Genomic DNA, 20,657 nt, shown 5'->3' with positions numbered 1-20,657 from the left:
TGCGAACAAATAATTTATTAATGTAACGTTATAATTGGGGCTGCAAAAATACAAAACTCCGAGGAGTTTGTAAATACTCGATCAATTTGTGTAGTGCGTGTTATATTTTATCACACTCTATTATTTTTCTACAATTTTACTATCCCTTTCACATTTTTTTTTTTCCCCTCGGTGTCTGTATTTATCAATCGAGTATTAAAAAAGAGAAAAAAATCGATGTTCTTCATCGGGAAAGGGCTTAGCGATTACCTGTTTGTCGAATGCAATTCCTCGTCCATCCACTTTGTTTGTCCTCTCTCGAGCAATCAACGTGGGTGTTGATATTTATCAACCAGTCTCAAGTGAGAGTTCAAACCTCACCTACACGCAACGCCTACTTCCTCCACTGGCTATGATTTTATACAACCGTGTTGGATATGTGCAAAATTTGAGGACAATAGGATAGTTATATATTGTTTGATTGAAGTGTCACATCGTGTTAAACAGGTGATGTGAAACGTGTTTGTGGGAAGAGAAAACAGCAATGATGAAGCTACCACGTGTCGAAGAACTTCTTTATCTTCTTAATGATTGGAGTAAATGATTGGAGATGGCTGGCTTGAATTTTTTTCTTTTTTTTTTTTTTATATATATAAAAAATGTTCGAAGAAGCGGAACGATTTTCTAAAACTTTCTACAACAAGTATTCGATATCGAATATTAAAAATATTCGCCTATGAAATTTGATAACTTCTTCCAAGAAAAACTCTTTTCGATATATATTATTATAGCGTGATATTGCTCTCATAAATCGTAACAAATAATAGAAAACAACCACGTGAAACGGGTATGATCTACATACTTCTGATTGAAATTCTACGAGATTTGTATTTAATTTGAATTTTATGAAAGGCAATAATCCTTGAAGAAAATTCCTTGGAGAACGAAAATATCTTAATATTTATAAATATTTATTTATAATATTTATAAATATTTTCATCGAGATATTAATTATTGGAAAAATCGATTCAATAATTCATTTATATATATATATATATATATATATATATATATATATATATATATATATATATTCTTCGATTATGTAGGATCTTCGATCTTATAATAATAGATCAATATATATATATATATATATATATATATATATATATATATATATATATATATTCTTCGATTATGTAGGATCTTCGATCTTATAATAATAGATCAACTAATTTGCGATTCGTTCGTTTAAATTTATCACTTAATTTATCAATTAATGATAAATAAAGATAAACATTGATTCTATCGTGAAGTTTTATTATCTAATATTCAAATTTTGTTTTGATCAATTATTTATCATATTTATCGATTGTAAATGAGAGTAGTTGGATATGGAATTTCCAAAACTATGAAATGTGCTTACAGATGATTTCCTGATCCAATGCATCACTAATAAACACTTTTATCAGAAGTATGTAGTATTTTTTATATAAATATTACGATGTATATATAAAATTTTTCCTGAATAATCTCTAATCAATAGGATAATGAATTTTGATTAATTTAAAGATCAAGATTGGAAGAAGTCGAAATTATCAATGTCTAATTTTATAATCTACGTAGTCAAATTTATTTTATAATTTTCATAATTGATAATCGAATGTTTTTATATGGATTAAAAAAAAAGAAAAAAAAGAAAAAGAAAAAGAAGTCAATAAGACACAATCGGCAATAGTTTTCTCGCCGATAGACAGTGGCCTGGCCTAGAAAGTATCGCGGTTTTTAAACTTGGTTGAATGGGGCAAACAGATTGTCGCGCCCAATTGTGCTACGATGTCATCGAGAATGTAACTCTCTCTCCTTTCACGCCATTTCATCGGTATGTTAACTTTAACTTCATGTTCCGCCATTTAACATCATCGTTTTTCTTGCTTTCTCGTGTTGTACCATTATTATAATCAATCCCGATAATAATTGAAAAAAATTTCCTGCAGCTTTTCATCTAGTTGGGCAACTAATGATGCTTGGTTAATGCGATTTCAAAAGACGAAGATGAGAGAAGCGAATCCTTGTCAAAATGTTTGCTTCATATTCTTCACTGAAGATGCTCCTTTCATAAATACTTGATAACATGAATTTTAATTTTCGACTATACTATTTCAAAAAGATAAAATGCACACACGTTTTTTCATCTCGTTATTTCCCGCTATTAAACAATTTTTATCGTTGTTCCGCATACAACCTTTTATCGTTGCTCGTAAAATAATAAAAAAAAAAAAAAAGGAGAGGAAGAAAAAAGTAATTTTATTTTAATTTCATGGAAAAAGTGAGTGATTCCAAGGTGTTCGGGCCCCGTGTGTAACCCCTAATTGGAACGGTAACAGGAGGAATGTAACTGTTACAAACCGCATGGAATACATTGTGGTATCTCGAGAAAACAATATAATCATTCGTGATTCCTGTTGGCGCAGCAGTTTTTTATGTATCCTGCCACGCCTCGGCCGCCTCGTATTGTAGAATCACGTGTTGTTATCTTCATCGATTTCTAGCTCAGGCATCGAAGAAGGGAACGAAAACGCAATCGTTTTGAAAAGGGATTACCGCGCTTACGATACGAGGCGATCGAAAATGTCACAGGCGTGACGGTTCATGGATGGATGTTACTGGACCGGGTTAAGTGGCTTTGGAGAAAGCTACCAGCTACCTCCGCCTTTTCCTTATGAAGTCACGAAACTGCGCGGATGAACAGGTAAGAGACGGCCATTGACGGCCTTCACCCACCAATCGTGCAAAAACAAAAAATAATCGCGCAAAATTTCTGCCAACTATAATCCCTCCTCGATGATAGGATGTACGACACGTGGAAAGATACGATAATTGAATACGGAAACAGTACGATTATCTCTCAGCTTTTTCCTTCTCTCTTCGTTTCTCCCTTTTCTTTCTTTTTTCCCTTCTTTTCCATCCGAGTTCCATTTGCCAAAACGAAAGCAGCAATTTACGTATCGCGTGATATTACGATTCAGCATGCAAACAGAGTGTAAAGAAAAGTGGTACGCCGCGAGAAGGATCTTATCCGGGCTAGAAGGAGCGCGACGACGAGGGACGAGGCGCGTCGGCGCCCTAGCACGCCACTGATCGATCAACAGATTTCGTTCGAATCGGACAGGGTCATGGTCTGACCTTACTCTGCAATGACGTCACGAGGTTTGTCAGCAACATAGTACTCCACCATTCGTAGCTACGCGACACGAGATCCCGAGATTTTACTCGCGTAATTAGCCGAGTCAAGGACTCTTGATCCTCTATCACGATCGATTAAGTTACGTTTTTCCGACAAGATGAAAACAACGACTCGTGATATTTTTTTAAGAAGAGCAGCCGTGTTTGGAAAAAAAAAAGTGAAACCACGATGATTTCTTTTTTTCTTTTTTTTATGGAAAAATTGGGAATAAAAGAAGAAGGGACGAGGAAGAAGAGAAAGAGAGAAAGGTTGTCGCGTGCCTGATGAATTCGTATGAGCAACGGTAAAGAAAAATGATGCGCCGAACGTGAAAAGACGTAACTAAATTCTGACCTAGTTTTGTCAAGCGTGTCCTGGGTCATGACCATCGATTGTTTCTCCTCGTTCCTTCTCTTCGGGTGTCTCTTCCTATGCTTATGGGGTCACGACCTAAAAATGCTCTTCGATTGGGTTTTTTTTATATATACCGGAATTAGATATTGCAACAATCGACGAAAATTTATGCCATTTAAAAATGTTTTACGATAAGGAATGAAGGATGAGAAAAAAATAAAATCGTTTTATGCCTTTGCGCTCACTGATTTATGTTTTTTTCTTCTTCTTCTTGGAATCCTACGCGCAAAGTATTTCATTTGAATGAATAATGTCCATTCGCGAGTCTTCCAAAGATTTTCTTTAAATCAATCTGCTTGAAGATAGGCTTACTTTTTACGTAACAATTTCGTTACTATTTCTTTATCACAATTTTCACAAAGCAATGGAAGCATTCTATGACGACGATCGTTATACGCCACAAGCAATTAATCGCTATAATGACGTTAATTAAGAAAAATTTGTTAATCGTTACTCGTAACGCCGACGGTATTCTTTGTAAATTCACGAAGGTGTAAAATCCATTTAAAGACAAGCAAGTTTTAACCTACTTGACCAGAGTCACGATCACGGTCAAATATTTCTTCTCGTAAGTAACTCGTGTTTCTTCTTTTCTTTTTTTTTTTTAGAAAAATTCCTTCTCCATAAGAATAATTTCCTTCGGCGAGGAGGGCATCCATCATCTCTTTTCAACAATCGTATTTAATAAGCGTATGTAGAAAAATAACTGTACAGATAAACATGTGTGATGTACGGTCCCAGCATTCTCATTGATACTCGTAAAAAAATACATTAAACTTTATCCGTAAATTTCTTCTTCAACTTCCACGCGTTCGCTCGCCTCGAACAATAATTTGATCCGAGATATTCGCCAATCAATTATATCCACTCTCGGTCGATTGTATTTCTGAATAAATGGGATGCCATATCGGCGTCAAAGAAAACATTGTGCGCTGAAAGGTAGAGGTCCTGGCCTACTTAGGCCGAGTCACGTTCGCGATCAAGAATTGAATTTTATCCACTCTCTAAATGTTGTGCGGTAGCCCCGCGTCTGAGATGCATAATTATCCCAAAGAGATCCACCACTGCGTGCTCTCCGCGCGTTGCGACGACAGGACGAAGATGTTAGACGAGAGAGATCTTATCCGGAATTCTTAAATCGCGAAGGTACCGTAAAAAGGCCAAGTTTGACACACTTTGCGACACACTTCGACCTCGTGAGATTTCGAATCTTGGATATATCGTGATATCGCCTCGAATATCAATTTAGTTTCGGATCGGGAATGATAGGAAAAGCGGGACTTTCTCCGATATATAACGATTATTCCAATGTTTCTCTCGGCAAAAAAAGGAAAGAAATAAATAAACATTTCGATAATTTACACGTTTGTATATCAAATTTCTCTCGTGGAAAATTGCTCGATACCAGAGTTATTCAGAATTTCTTTCACGGAAACGAGCGTCAAAATGATAATCATTGCGATACGCTTGTCATACAGTTATAAAATAGGGAAATAATTTTTCCACACCTCCAACTTCTTAACGCGGTTCTATGCGCGTTTAATTTATAATCGTACGTCCAGTTTTTGAAATGGAATATATACGATACGATTTCGTCATAAGCCGGTTGACATAGATAAATGATCTGACTCCGAAATGAAGTGAAATTCGATCAATTGAGATTCTCTTGGTCTCGCGTTAATTTTTTTTTTTTCTATCTTCGATGTCAATTTTTCTTTTGTTCCAATTTCACGGATGTATTTTTATCAATACGTCAGGCTCGATACCAAACGGATGATATTATCTTCGATATTAATTCAATATCTTTATTTAATTCCCCGATTTTATTCAACCCGCGTGATCGACGATTATCTCGATGATAACGAGTGGAAATTTCGAATTCAATTTAATCGAAAAAATCGAATAATTCTTCCGAAAGTTGTTTCGTGTAATTTATTTAAAATTATTGCCATCGCATTAATCAGCAAATGGATATAAAAGAAGAACCTTCGTTTCCTTTTGCCAAACGACTTGCAGAGAGAAATCTTCTATTTACCAGACATGTTTAAACAAAGGAAACCAGTTACTTAAATATTCTCCTTTATAAACTTGGTTATATTTAGCCGGCTCTGTCCCATAATTTTTACCCGTATAATTTGAATTCTTCGCAATTATTTAACTACGAGATCAATCACCTTCCTGTCCGTCAAATCAAATCGTCCGTCACGAACTTTCGAAACGTCGCACCCTCGTCGAAACTTTTCCGTTCATAAATAAACTCCTTTGTTTCTATATAGATAAAAAAGCGATCTCAAAATCCTCCATATATATATACATAATCGAATATCACTATCGTTCCTCATCTCCTTTCGAGAAGAGAAGAATTAAAAAAAGGAACCGTTTCTTCCGATATTTCTCTCGCCATTTCATCGCCAATTCCCTCTTCTCTCTCAGATCGGTCCAACTATGAATTAGCCGCGAGTGGAGGCTGAACGCCGATCGCGACGCGTTTCCTGAATGGACAGATAGAGGCTCGGCGACGATCCCGATGAGTAGGACAGTGTGTCGCTGTCGTGCGCGTTGGGCCTCGTTCTTCTCCACGTGACCTGGTCACTGGCCCACTTCGATTTCTCCTCGCTCGGTCTCTCCTCCTCCTCCTTCGCCTGTCTCTTTCCTTCTCCCCGATGACGCCCGATGCTCCCCCCACCACTTTATGGATCGCCGCGATCGGCCGGTCTTCCTCGGCTACGCTTGCCTCCACCATAATCGACCTCCACCACTTCGTTCGTTCCTCGACCACCACCACCATCATCGCACGATCCCTGTTCGAAGGCGCCGCTTATGACTTAGCCATGCGATTCCAGCACATGCCGTGGCACGAGGTGCAACAGGCAGACAGCCACCATCCACTTGGCTAACCGGATGGGCGAACGGTGCGCGGAAGAGATCGGCATTAGAGATCGCGTGAAAAGTTCAATCGAACAGGTTTGCCGGTCGTAAGAGCCTCCGTCGTAGTGTCACAGACTTATCGTCCACACTGTCCACACTCGATCCACAGATTAGGGTATATATCGGATGCCAATCGGATGCAACGTTTCGACGAGTAGCGATCGAGAGTTAAAAAAAGAGAAGGTGTAAAACGTGGATTTGATTCGATTTGTTAGAGTGCATGTCGTCTTCCTCCTCGTCTTTTCCGTCGATTCCTGCGGAAAATTTGGCTTCTCTTTCACTCTCTATCTCTCTCTCTCTCTGTCCGTCTGTCTCTGAAGCAGGCGTTCGGTACTCGTTCCTGGTATATGATACGATTTCGAGGGGGATCGAGGAAAGGGAAGTGGAGGAAGTTGTGTGCCAAGCAAGTGCGGAAAAATCGGGGTGAGAACGTGTGAACTTGAGAGACGTTCGTGAGACGTGACGTGAGAAAGGGTCGTGTTTTCTTCTTTCGGGGAAACGACCGACGAGGGGCTCCCGTCCAGAGGATTTAAGGCAACGTTATGAGACGAGGCTGACGAATCGGCGAACGTATCACGGTTAATACGTTAACACGGTAAGTGTTGCTGGTTAAAAATCAAACGATTCGAAAGGTTCGTTCGGTAAACATTCTCGACGACAATTTCTATTATCTAGTATTCAACATCACGCTTATAAATTGCGTGTCAATTTTAAACGAAGCGGGCAAACAATCGAGACAATGATTATTTCGAACGAATTTGTCGATTAATTTTTATTCGATCGGCTCCGCGCATCGATCGAGCTACCTCGATCTTGGTTCACGTGGACGGATTCGCAAGTGACACTTTGCCGGGTCCAACGTGCTTTCCGTTCCACGTCGATAGAACAAGCGGCAGAAACAATGCGATAAATATTAATGTAGAAAGTTTGATAGTGGCAAGGACGAAAAAAAATATCGGTCAATCCGAATCGTTTATCGGAACCAGGACGTGATCAGGAATCGGTACGATCGTACACAAAGTAACCTGACCGTGGAGGCAGGAGAAAGCTGGCTTTCCGACTTTGGCCCGTAGTAAACGGGGCGATATACATAGAAGATCATTTGGCATGCTCCGCTGCTTCACCGCATCCTTATTCCTCCTTTTTTTTCCCCTCCCTTTCTTCTTTCTTCATTCTGATGCTCCATTCCCGGTCTGATCTCATCCACGCGTCGTTACCTACACACGTTGTACCTCTTTAAAATCCCATTTCTCGAGATTAAACGACCGAGTCAAATTATATTTTCAATGCTCCAACTACACGGTTGCTTTTATTTAATTAAAATTTCGAGCCTTCAATTCTGGATGTACTCTCGAATTTCATAAATATTCGATCGAGAAATCCATCTTCGAATTAACTCTTCGCGAGAAGAGTTTGCCGCGAACAACGATCCAATAATATCGATCGGAGGAATGGTTCGATCGTGAAAGATAACTCGGTTCACCTCTCATCGTTTCCATTTATTTCCCCGTCGAACGAGCGTGATCTCGTGAAACTTTTGAGAAAGATGCGAATGAGAGAAGAGAATGAGAGATTCCTCGCATTGACCCCGAGTGGCGGTCTGACACATAGCTTCGAGTAGTACAAGCGCGCAGCTGCGTGTGCGTAGCTAAGTTAGGTATGCCACAGCACCAGGTAGTGGTAAGTTGGTAACGGTTGTCAGCACACAGACGGCCTCGTGTCACTCTTTCCAATCTTAGCCGTTGATTTGTACGTTTAACGCTGATTCCCCGCTCTTCCTCCTCCTCCTCATTCCAAACGGAGCAACAACCGAATCCGGGAGAATCGGAGGAGATGGATAATAAAAATGTTTCGCGATTGATAAGCGTTGCATTGCCGCCATCGTACAAATGATACGTTGTTACAACACAAGCGGTGAGCACAGAAATCTAAATTGCACGGATAACGAAAAAATAACAGAGGAAAAGCGTAGACTCGTGACAAGTTGCGTGTAATGTAATTTAACGCATTTATTATTTCCCCCCGTAATTATTACTTTATCGAGGAAGTACGACTTTATAACGATCGGCTTCTGTCAGCGTGGATTAGTGCAGGTTAACGCGTTTGTGTGTTCTCGTTGCTCGCCCTACATTCGTCCACTTTTCGGCCCCTGTTAAAATGCAAACGGCGCATTGTCCCTTTCCAACTTGTCCCATTCTTTCCTTTAAACATTCCTTTATTTCGCCACGCACGACGCGAAGAAAGTGGAATAATTTCTTTCCACTCCAATTTATACAATCGTTCTTTGTTCGCCGATTCCTATCGCTCCAACACCATTCATTCCTTCGATATATTATTTACATTTTTCGACGCGAAATGTATAATAATTCATCGCTTTCGCTTTCGACAATTCGCGAGCGAGATAGGCGTGTAACGATCGCTCGAGTCGAACAACCGGAGGCGGAGGCGGCGATCGGTTTTGCACGAACGATCAAACAGCGATGTGACTCAGTGAAAGCGCATCTCCTCGTATCCTTTCAAAATATCCCTCGTTTTGAATTGTTTATATATCTTTTCTCTCCCTCGAGGAATGAAACTTATCCATCGATCATCGGTTGCACCGATTTCGTTATAATTTGACGAAACTTTTCCATCTTTCGATTAAAATGCAGACAAATATGACTTAAATGTTTTGATACGAAAGCCAACTGTACTCGATCGATCGGGTAGCTAGGATCGGAGGATCGGAGGGAAAGGAAGAAGGTGGAGCGCGGAAGAGGGCGACGAGAGCGATGACGATGACGATGACGAGGAAATTTCTCGGTTGGTCGACGAGGGCAAGCCAATCGGGTCACCCAGATCCAATAATGAAGAAGAAGAGTCGAACCGAGGCTTTCTCCCAAGTTTACGTGTGCGCGCAGAATCCTGTGCATACCTGCATTCACGCAGCCGTGTGTTGTTCGGCAGGAGGCTTCTTCCTCGCGCTACTGACGAACGGCCAATGAACGGCGAAGAATTTTCGAGGTACTCGGAGAGCCAACTCTCCTCGACTCTTTTATCCGCCGCGCGGAGGAGATCGTGACCGTGTCCGGATCTTGGCGCGCATACACAGGGTGTCCCCCCCCCCTCCTCCTCTTCTCGGCCGACCAAAGACGCGATACTCTTGCGAGATGATCGATTTGAGAAATATTAACACGTGCAATAATGCCAACGTACCCGGATGTACGCTATTGAAATTTGTATAGGACTGTTCTTTGCATTTGAAAGTTTGTCGAGCAGGTTTGAAGCGGCGTTTCAAGCGCGTTTAAAGGAAACGCGTGATTTTCCATTGAAGTAACGGTGACCTATCCTTTTGCAGGGTTTTACAACACGCGTGTGTAGCCGTGTATGCGCGTGCGTGTAAAATTTTACGCGAAATCGAGCTTCGAACTATAATTTATCGCAACAAGTCGTTTCATTCATCCGTGTTATAAAATTCGTCACGCCTTTTAATCTCTTCTAAGCCGCGTATGCAAAAATTATATTGGACGATTGGTCACGTGAAATTATCTACGACACACAAGTAACAAGTAAAAGTCTCGTTAAATCTATCGCCGCGAGTCTCTTTAGTCGACATTTTTTTCTTTCCTTCTTTCCTTCTTTCTCTCCTTTTTTTTTTCTTTTTTTTTTCAACCAACCGATTGTTAACCAACCGTTAATCACGCTGGTAGGTAGGAACGAAGAAATGATCGTTAACGATAATTGCCCTCATCTCCCAACTTCTCTCTCGTTTTTGTCGCGATCGAAATTAACTTGAGACTTGAAGAAGAAGCCGAGAAACGGAACGATTCGAAGGAAAGTGACTTCCGCGTATATATTTACACGCGTGTGCACAGTGAATACGAGACGAACGAAAGGGAATTATTGTCAAAGCTGTTATCAGCGTATTATTCAAAATCATCCTGAATCGAACATCACCGCTACACACCGTGAAATTATTCACGGTATCTCATAATCACCGTCGTGTAATCGATTTTGCCAAGTCGAAACGATACGATACTTTCTCCGTGAGATCATGGTATCGGAACGTTGAGCACCCGGTGCAGGGTTCACACGGACCTGATACCAGATAATGTCCTGAATACCAGAAAAGGATGAACTTTCTACATAGTTTTGCATGACGTTTCTGATTACCGGCCGATAGAAAACGAATTTCCAATGAATTGGTTCCCGCATATATGTATATCCATATATATATACATATATAAGCGTTGCGTGCGCGTAATGACATTCCGGGACAGAGAGAAAAAAAAGAAGTCAATGGATAACACGAGGAATTGATAATTTCTAGTACCGGTATCTTCCTCCACTCTTGAATTTCTCTTCCTCCCGTTCTATTCCACTATTCGTCGAGAAGAAGAAGAAGAAGCGGATTAAAGAAAGAAAGAAAGAAGAAGAAAACGAAACGAAGGAAAGAAACGTGAATTCCTTACGCACACAGGCGGAAATAGTCAGCGTCTCCTTCGATCGCATCGATTCATTTTGCAATCGAATCAAATCGTTGAATTACGCACAGGATCGAATTTAATAATTCTTAAGAAGGTCAGAGGAGGGAGGAAGAGAATAGTAAGGACAGTGAGGGGGAATTGGTAACTAGGTTACCGGTGGCTCGGTGAAGCAACGTTCGAGCAATCGGTTTGTTTGCTCTCCTCGTCTTTCTCACGGCCTCCTTTCCTCTCTTCGTTCGTTCGCAAGATGAGCGGTCCCGTCTCTTCCTCCTCGTTTTCTCATCACTCTTCTTCATCATCATCGCCGTTCCCCGCATCTCTGTTTAGCATTGTACGCAGCCGTGATACAGGAGAGAGAGAGAGAGAGGGATTGAGCCTCTCTGAAACCGACTGACTGTATAACGGGATTTCGGGACACCGAAGGGATACCATGCGCTTCGAGACACGCACGTGAGCGTGTAAATCTCGGAAAGTATGGTGAGATGAGGAAAACCGAGAGAGCGATGATATATATATATATAAAACCTTGAATCTTGATCATTTCTTCGAATCTCGATGCTATCTTTATTATTACTTCTTGTTCCAGAATCCGCTCGTCTAATTGTCTCGTTAGGAAAATGATCTCGTTCCTCTTCTTATTCGTTTCTTGCTTCGAGTACGATAAATAATATGCGCAACAATATCGTGTAAAAAATAACGCGGTTGTTAAAAAAATCGTGGTTGAAAAATATTTTTATCTTTAATAGATTTTTAACCGGACCCAGAAAGGTGAGTTGCAAATTAAAATGGGGTATAAATTCGTTTATAATGCGTGGCTTTCGAGACGCACGCACGATACTAATTTCTTGTACCGTTACGAAACACTGTTATATATGTGTGTAATGCAGGTTGATTTAAAATAACGATCGATACATCTCGTCTTCCTACTTATATTAGAAATATTATAATGCCATTGTATATAAAATCGTAAGAATTTACGCGTTTTCCTCTGATTGCCGAATGAATGAATCGTTTGATAATTCTCATCGCGTCTTTTTGTTACAGATGACTGTCGGGAAGAGTATCCATTTATTGCTCGTCATCCTTTCTTCCATGTCCGTCGTTTCACGCTCTTACGTGCCCGAAGCCACAGGTAACAATTACATTATGTAACTATAGTGTAAATCAATCGGCTAACGAATTCTCGACACACGAATAGATTCCTAATCCTCGACCGAATTGTTTAACCATTTAAATCTTCCATTTAAACAAATTTAATAAATCCTCATAAGTATATCTTCGTTGAATTCCAAGAATTTCTTTTCTCCCCGCATTTTCTAATCGAAAGAACGACGCGATAAATTTCAATCCATTAGGAAAGTTGGGAGGAAATTTTCCAGAACTAGTTTTCCCTTAATTACGCGTGAAAAACGTTTATTTTCCCGTGCCGCGTATCTCCATTGTGGAGAGAAGGAAATGTCGGAGGTCGATGAAAAAGTTTCAATCGCGTGGAATCCCATAATCTGTTATCCACGACTCGGTTCACCGCGTCGTTACACGCGTTCGTTTTAACCGATAACACGCGGTGCCTCCTCACGCGTCAATTGTCTTTTACACCAGTAATTGCATGTGTCAACCCGATAAAACAAACGCACTCTTCTTCCCACGCATTCTTCTTTCCTCCCAACTTCCAAGTTATTCGTGGAATTTTTTTTAATCTCATCCATTATCAATTATACCACGAGTCTAGTTTCGAATATCATCTGTTTGAATATACATATACGTACCCTTATAGACGTAGGTTCGTGACTTTTTACCAATCAGGCACGTTACCAACATTGACACCAAATTCCACTTACATACTCACTTCCTTTTCGAAAGTCGTGAATTCCACGAGACGCGTATTTATAGCAGTGTGCGTATCTCATTCCAGATGCACGTTGTTCCCAATAAACGACAGAAATTTCGATCATCGCTATAAAGTATCACGCTATATTGTTTCACCCGTCGTTTAAATATTCGAGAATATTTAAAATAAAGAGCACGACGTGATGCACGGCTCGTGTATATCGATAACGATAGCGATACACACTTGCTATCTCGAACTAGCCAACACTACAGAAACAGGTTTAACGAAAACGGGGAGAAAAAAAAAAGAAAAAAAATTTCGATCGATTTCCTCGGCCAAGAAATGTTTTCTGAATCGTTATCGATCGATATTACCGACGTTTATTTCACGCAAGATCCTTATCACTTTCTCATTTCCATTTTCTCGTCCAAGTACATCACGCAATAGTCTTTATTCTACTTAAATGGTACATTACCTCGATTATGCTACCGCAGTTTAAGATAGCCAAGGTGATGGTAATTGATATTACGATCTGATTCGATGCTAAGATATTAATTAAAATTTCTATTAATTAAAATTTATAATTACGCGTGCCGGAATGAAGCAACGCGATAGAAATAATAATTGTGCAATTAGAACAACAGAATTTCAAAAAAAACTTTTAATTCGCTGTTTTCGTGTAACAGCGGATTATTTAACCGCTATTGAATCTGATTAATCGCAAGTTATTCTCGGGAAGAAAAAAAAATAACTAATATAATATAACATTTCAATAAATTTCCGAATAAATCAAGACGAATGTAACGATAATTATGGAAGATAAATTTCGAAAAATATTGGCATCTCGCTTGTGACATAGTTCGACGCGAAACGAAAGTCCGTGAAAAATAAAATAAGAAAAAAAGAAAAAAGAAAAAAATCTGGAACGCTGGAAGAATCCTGACAAGCTCTACGGACGATTCACGGAGTAGGTCATTATATTGGCGGTATGCAGGCATATAAGGAGGCACGTGCAAAGCCTACATGCTTGCTCGCCTATGGCTTAGTCACCTGAGCATAACCGATCACACTAAATACTGACTTTTACAAATATAAAGGCATAAAGAGACGTTTAAAACTGTAATTCTGTCTGTCTGAATCGAAAACTTTCCTGAACCGACGAATTTCCATTAAATTAGAACGTATTTCACGTTCAACCTGAAGAAGAAGAAGAAAACAAAATTAATTTACGACAAATGTATTCAAATTCATGCCCCAAAAAATTGGAACACGATTTTTAAACAACTTGTTCCCCGATTTGCATCTCCGTACAATTCCGATTAAATTCCGAATACGAAACGAGTCGAGTTAGTTTCGTTTTCAACTCGTTCATCGTGAACCGTTGTAGATCCCTCGACTAATTGCACCGGCACGCCGCGATTCGAATAATAAGATCTTCGTCCTGTTTTTCGCGAACCGCTATCGCGCGAGACAGAAAAGAAAACTAGAAAAAAAGAAACGAAACGGAACGAAATTTCTATTAATAACGATTATCAATCTGTTCGTGCAGGTAGGAGATTATTCGGCGGATATAGAATAGTACCGAAAGCGTGTCAACCCACAATACCATCCCGGGTCAAGTCAAACGAGCCAGCTATATGCATGTTCAATTATGAATGCTCGCGACGAAATGGACAAGTGGTCGGCGCTTGTATGGACGGTTTCCTTTTCGGCGCGTGCTGCCAACTGCCGTTGAAAACTTTGACCGGCACCAACGTCGAAAACGTTCCGAGCAACGATGAAATATTCAACGTGCACGAAATCGATCACGTCCCGGATATTCCCATCTTGTTGAATTCGGACGGGACGCCGGTCGGGATGACGGTGTCCCAGGACAACACCGTCAAGATGGATATTATCGATCATCACGCGTCCACCCAAGTGAACAAGAACCAAGGAATCACGTACACCAAAATTTCCACGTTCGACGCCCCCCCTTCGACCACGACCAAGTCGATATCCGGGAACGGGCAGATCCAAGACAGCGTTGAAAACTCGGAGAAGCCACAATTACCCGTACAACCAGACGTAACCCATCTGGAGGAAGATTTTCCGGCTCTGCTTGGCCAGCAGAACATATTGGACGATCTTGCTCTCCCGGGATTGTTGACCCATTCGAATAACAACATACAGAATCGTCCGAGCAATCCTGTCATTAATCCGGTCACCACTTTGCTAAGCCCGGATCAGATACTTCAGATAGCCGATCCGGTTGACCAACTTCCGGCCCTGTTCTCCCAAGGATTGGGCCAGAACAACCACACCTCGCCCGACACGATATTATTGAACGAGAATGGGACTATGTTGAACGAGACCAACAATCCCGATGATTTCTCGTTCAAACCCAACGTCGAGTCGACCGTCGATCAGAAGAAAGTGACTGAAACTTCGAGCACCGCCACCACTCAGAGGCCGAAAGTGACCGAAAGTGTGTCGTACACGGAAATTAAGAGGCCTGTGCACGACGACACCACTCATCGCGTCAGCACATCGACGACGACACAGTGGATTAAATTCCCCGATCAATCCTCGCCTTCGATGCACGTCTCATCTTCCGCGGAAGATGAAACGTTAGGCGCGTCGTCGAAATTGCCCATCACTCAATTGTACGCCAACACGCAGAGGCTCACGACCTCTTCCCTCCCCCAAGAGACGGCGATCGATAACTTCGAAAAGATCAGCACGTTGGAAGAAAGGGTATCGACCAAGGACGTGGAGGCTGATGAATCGATCAACAAAGTAACCACCACGCCGATGACGACCATTCCAAGCGACAAAAAGAACGAATTGATTAGAGTGCCGACCATCACTTACGACGCGCCCTCCGGAAACAAAAAGGACGATATGATAGATAAGGAGGAAATAGCGATCAATCACATAATATCAATCTTGAACGACACGAAGCCGGGAACGGGAACGACGATTCAAACGCCGAATTCGTCCATTAATAAGTGGGTGAGCATCGACGAAACTTCGAAACCTTCGTTGGTCCGAATCTCCACGAAACCACCCTTCGTTTCTCAACCACCGACCACTGCCGAATCATTCCCCTACACCTTCTACAAACCGGGACAACAATCGTCCAATTATTACAGCTACGAAACTATACCCACGGATACGACTCACGCTTCGTATTATTCAACCTCGAACGCGCATTCCTCGAGACCGTCCACTCAATCAATTTTCACCAGCCCCCCGACTTCCGATTATTCCGCCAAAGTGACTACGACGAATCCGCCTGCACCGACCGTCATCGTGCTGGGCCCACTAGGCACGGAATTCACCACGGAGACGACTCAGAAAACGGTGACGAGGAGACCGACGGTAGGTGAAAGTGTCGGGTCCACCGTGATCTTCAAGCCTACGATCGAGTCGACCAGGCCGAGCCCGCTCACCACGAAAAAGCCAAGTGTCTCCACGACCATAACTCACAACGTCAGCACGGTTATCTCGAACGTGGCTACGAACAACGTGGTCTCGACCAGTTTCTTCAGCGTCAACGTGAAAGACGGCACCACTTCCGAGCCAGTGGTGGACAGTAGCTACGACACGAAATCCACAACCTCTCAGACCGAGATAAACTCGGAGAGGTTGTCGACGAAAAGACCCACGATTTGGACCACCTTCTCCACGTGGTCCGAGAAACCGAGTTTCCACCTGAAACCGTCCACTCCTTCCAACATAATTTTCACCGAGGAGAACGTTGGACAGCCCGTTCATACGATAGTGTTCAAAGATCCTGCCGTTTCAACCGAGATATATCCGAAATCGACCACCACCTCTGTGCCGCCACATTGCGACGAAGAGACAGCCGCACCCGACGACCTGATCAATTTCCCTCCGGTTCGAAATCCGAATCTCAATATTTCGACTCCGATCTCGCAACAGGAGAAACCAACCATCGTCGAGACCTTCAATAACACGGGTTATCCAGACATCGAGATATTAAGCGAGAACGACATTCCAACGCCAACCTTCATCGAGGACGACGTGCTCACCAACAAAGTGGACACGTTCGTCAACAAGATCATGCAATCGTTGCAAGACAATTTCCAGGTAACCACTTAATAATTGTCATCAATTTAAACGGTCGATATTGCAATAATTTTGCTTCAGGATCTCAAGGATATCGTGTACAATCGAGCCAACGCGACGTCGGCCCCAACGTCCACCAAGAGGCCTGTCATATCCACCACGAGGAAACCGTTGCGAAAGCCAACTACGACCGTCAAACCTTCGTACGTCACGACCAAGAAACCGGCGACCACGAAGAGGCCGTCCATCAATCGGCCGACTACTTTGAAACCTTTCGCATCATCCGAGAAACCAGTTCGCCCTTCGAAACCGACCACCCTGAAACCAAAACCGAACACGGTGCCTGGCGCGACCACGAGGAAACCCCAGATTACGACGAAACGTCCGAGACCGACCAAGAGGCCTACTACGACGTTGGCGACAAGCACGGAAGGGACAATTATCGAGGAGGAGACCAGTACTTCCGCCGCCATCGAAACCACCACCAGTCCCCAGATCACCTCGTCCAATGATTTTCGTTCTCGTAAGTTCCTTCGTTCTATCTTTCTTAAGAGTTCGACTTCGTCTCGTCGTGAATACTCCCTCATTGAATTTCGCAGAATGCGGCATAAGACCTTTGGTCAAATCTGGGAGAATCGTCGGTGGTAAAGCGGCGACGTTCGGCGAATGGCCGTGGCAAGTTTTGGTTCGAGAGGCAACTTGGTTGGGTCTCTTTACCAAAAATAAATGCGGCGGTGTTCTTATCACAGACAAATACGTCATCACTGCTGCCCACTGTCAACCAGGGTAGGTGCTTCAATATTTTTCAATCCTTTTCTTTTATTTTTGAACACGTGAATAAAGTATTTGTGTATCATCATCCTGATGATCTAAATATCGTCGTCAGATTTTTGGCAACGTTGGTCGCCGTTTTCGGAGAGTTCGATCTATCCGGTGAATTGGAAGCAAAGCGAAGCATGACGAGGAACGTTCGTCGAGTAATCGTGAACAGGGGTTACAATCCAACTACGTTCGAGAGCGACTTGGCACTTTTGGAGCTGGAATCACCGATACAATTTGACGTTCACATAATCCCAATTTGTATGCCCAATGATGGTATAGATTTCACTGGTAGAATGGCTACCGTGACTGGCTGGGGACGATTGAAATACAGTCAGTACACCACTGTTTCTTCGCTATTTCATTTTTAATTAATGTCCTTAATAAATAATTATTAATTTTGCAGACGGTGGTGTACCCTCTGTTCTACAAGAAGTTCAAGTGCCTATAATTAAGAATTCCGTGTGTCAAGAAATGTTCCAGACAGCTGGACATTCTAAATTAATTCTCGACAGCTTCCTCTGTGCGGGTTATGCAAATGGACAAAAAGATTCTTGCGAGGTATTATAACAATTTCCATTTTTTTCTCTCTCTCGCGTTTGAGAATTATTCGCCATCTATTTTTGTTTAATTTGTTTACAGGGTGACAGTGGTGGTCCATTGGTAATGCAACGACCAGACGGAAGATGGTTCTTGGTGGGCACCGTATCGCACGGAATAACATGTGCCGCACCTTATCTTCCAGGTGTATACATGAGAACGACTTACTTCAAACCTTGGCTACAAAGTATCACTGGGGTCTGAAAGACAGAGAATAGTGTGTTTCCTGGACAAGGTGACAGGCACTGATGATTACGTGCCAATTGTATAAATGTACAAAGGAAGAATTAATTTATTTCCTTCGGAATAGATTGAAGAATATCGTCCAATTGACCAAAAGGACATGAATACGAACATGGATACGTTTCGTATACTTAATTTCCAATTTTGGAAATAATTTTTCTTTTCATCTGATTATCGTTTTTCTTCTCCTTTTTTTTTTTTTTTTTAACAAGTAGATACTTGTTAGAATGGATAAATTATTTTCTTGTATCTCGATTGTTTAAATTTTGAAAATATTATATTACAATCGAGATATTTTATAATTAACGGTATACGAAAATTCACCACCGTGTATTTATGTGCATCCAATATTGAACGTATTGCGTGTTCCATGTATTGTATATACGTGAGTACGTGTTACACGTGCTATATGTATACAGTTTACGAAGTGTGAGCCTTATTTATTTCGTTGTTAGCTGTTATTTATTAAACTCATTTTTATACGAGATAATAACCATTTCTTTTCTATCCTTTTCACGCGCCGATGGAAGATACACACCTGAAAAAAAAAGAATAAGAATTAGAAAAAAAAAATAAGAGTATATAAAAGTATGAAATAAAAATTACAGATATGATTGACGAGAAAACTCATTTTTCAAGAACCTTCGAACGAACTTGTAATAATTAACGACTCGTAGCGAGTTATAATATAATGTTGAAAAAGTTTAATCGTGGAAATTTCTTGGAAATTCACAATTTTATACGTTGCATTAGCACGCAACAATCGAGATTTAACGTAATATTTCTACTTGATGAAAATATTTAAACGAACGCAATTATAATTAATCTGAGCATGCACGAATGATTAAACTACCGATAGTTTAAACCTGATAGAGAGTAAAAATAAAAAATGATTAATCAACAACGAATTATCATTGTATCACGTATATCTAATTTCTCCAATTTTTTATAAATCTTGATTTTAGATACTCTCTATAAATATAAAAAAAAGGTCTATGCAGAACTATATAGGACCTTGTTGTTACATGTTATAAATAGTTGTTACACATGCAATATAAATTACATACTTTGGCATTTTCACAGACAGATGGGTCGTGTATTGGTGCATACGATACGATAACTCTTTAACAATGTTAGGAACAACTTGAATCGTGATCTGCAAACATAAACATAAGATTTGTGATATAAAATCAAAATTTTCTCAGGGAAAGATATTTTCTCGGAAGAGCAATTTCTTATTCGTTTTTTTTTTTTTTTCCTTTGCCTTGCCGTTCAATTATAAAACGAGAGGAAATTTTCTTTATCGAAAAAGAAAAAAAAAAAGAAAACGCGCAAAGTAAAAATAAAATGACACACTGTTATATTATATTGTTTTACTCAAGCTAAGTGCATCCTCTTTATTATTACATATACAAGTATTCACGAGGCGGCTAGGAAACGAATATATAGAGCAGGATCGACCGCCCTGTGGAACATCAGGACATCCCGGATCAATACGACCAACAGAGATGAAAACAATGACATTCGGGTTGAATGACGAAGAAAGAGCTAAACACCCACGTGAAAGCGAGGTGCTCAACGAGAATGGCGCTGCTGTGCTATCCTGAAGCGAGATATAATTTTCACGGAAATTTTTATTTTCTAAATAATTATGAAATACCGCGTAAAATACAATTATAATTCCACGTTAAAATCTTCCACGTTTAAATCTTTTCTTTCAAGATGATTTTATAAAAATATTTTTACAACACGCAATATTCTCCCCCAAGGATATTTACAATACGCGCGATTGTTAATTAAATTGAAATTGCATTTACGAGGCAAACAAAATTTCCAGGAAAATTCCCAGGGTAAACACGCAGAATAGTTCTGCCATTGATTTCACGTTTCACGTTTCTCATAATTAGATAAACTTGCAAAGATTTGTGTTGAAAATTTTTTATCGTAAAAAAAAAAAAAAAAAAAAAAAAAAAAGAAAAAAAAGAAAAAAATTTCCCAATTTAATCTTGAACGAGAGAAATAAATCTATAAATAACTAAAAATACTGAGCTTGAAATCTGAATGGATAAAATGGTACCTA

The 20,657-nt window shown here is 40.6% G+C and overlaps 1 protein-coding gene and 1 long non-coding RNA gene across 4 annotated transcripts; one reads left to right on the top strand and one right to left on the bottom strand.

Annotated features, from left to right (window-relative positions):
* Window positions 1–2,608: 2,608 nt before the first annotated feature.
* On the top strand, window positions 2,609–19,062 carry LOC409826 (proteoglycan 4). 3 transcript variants are annotated; one of them, XM_026444783.1, is made up of 8 exons: window positions 2,609–2,731; window positions 12,058–12,145; window positions 14,391–16,936; window positions 16,997–17,438; window positions 17,515–17,701; window positions 17,802–18,067; window positions 18,141–18,295; window positions 18,377–19,062. In XM_026444783.1, the coding sequence occupies exons 1-8, from the start codon at window positions 2,702–2,704 to the stop codon at window positions 18,536–18,538; spliced, it is 3,876 nt and encodes a 1,291-aa protein (XP_026300568.1). In that variant the 5' UTR covers window positions 2,609–2,701; the 3' UTR covers window positions 18,539–19,062. The 3 variants fall into 3 exon arrangements, with proteins under 3 accessions (XP_026300568.1, XP_006559394.2, XP_006559395.2); XM_006559331.3 differs by lacking the exon at window positions 2,609–2,731 and adding an exon at window positions 6,445–7,142; XM_006559332.3 differs by lacking the exon at window positions 2,609–2,731 and adding an exon at window positions 9,277–9,550.
* On the bottom strand, window positions 18,933–20,630 carry LOC102656072. Its single transcript, XR_001705370.2, has 2 exons — window positions 19,645–20,630; window positions 18,933–19,115 (listed from the first exon to the last, which is right to left on the bottom strand). It is a non-coding gene; the product is annotated as an uncharacterized LOC102656072 (long non-coding RNA).
* Between the last annotated feature and the right edge of the window lie 27 nt (window positions 20,631–20,657).

The sequence above is a fragment of the Apis mellifera genome, linkage group LG13 (genome assembly GCF_003254395.2).
Source record: "Apis mellifera strain DH4 linkage group LG13, Amel_HAv3.1, whole genome shotgun sequence".
Classification (NCBI taxonomy): domain Eukaryota; kingdom Metazoa; phylum Arthropoda; class Insecta; order Hymenoptera; family Apidae; genus Apis; species Apis mellifera.
Note: the sequence above shows the minus strand (reverse complement) of the source record. Positions and strands in the feature narration are given on the sequence as shown.

Excerpts from the sequence above, each read along its gene's own strand:
- LOC409826 (XM_026444783.1), top strand. The coding sequence starts at position 2,702 with ATGAAGTCACGAAACTGCGCGGATGAACAG. Across the intron at positions 16,937-16,996 it reads CGTTGCAAGACAATTTCCAG|GATCTCAAGGATATCGTGTA; the intron begins GTAACCACTTAA and ends ATTTTGCTTCAG. Across the intron at positions 17,439-17,514 it reads GTCCAATGATTTTCGTTCTC|AATGCGGCATAAGACCTTTG; the intron begins GTAAGTTCCTTC and ends TGAATTTCGCAG.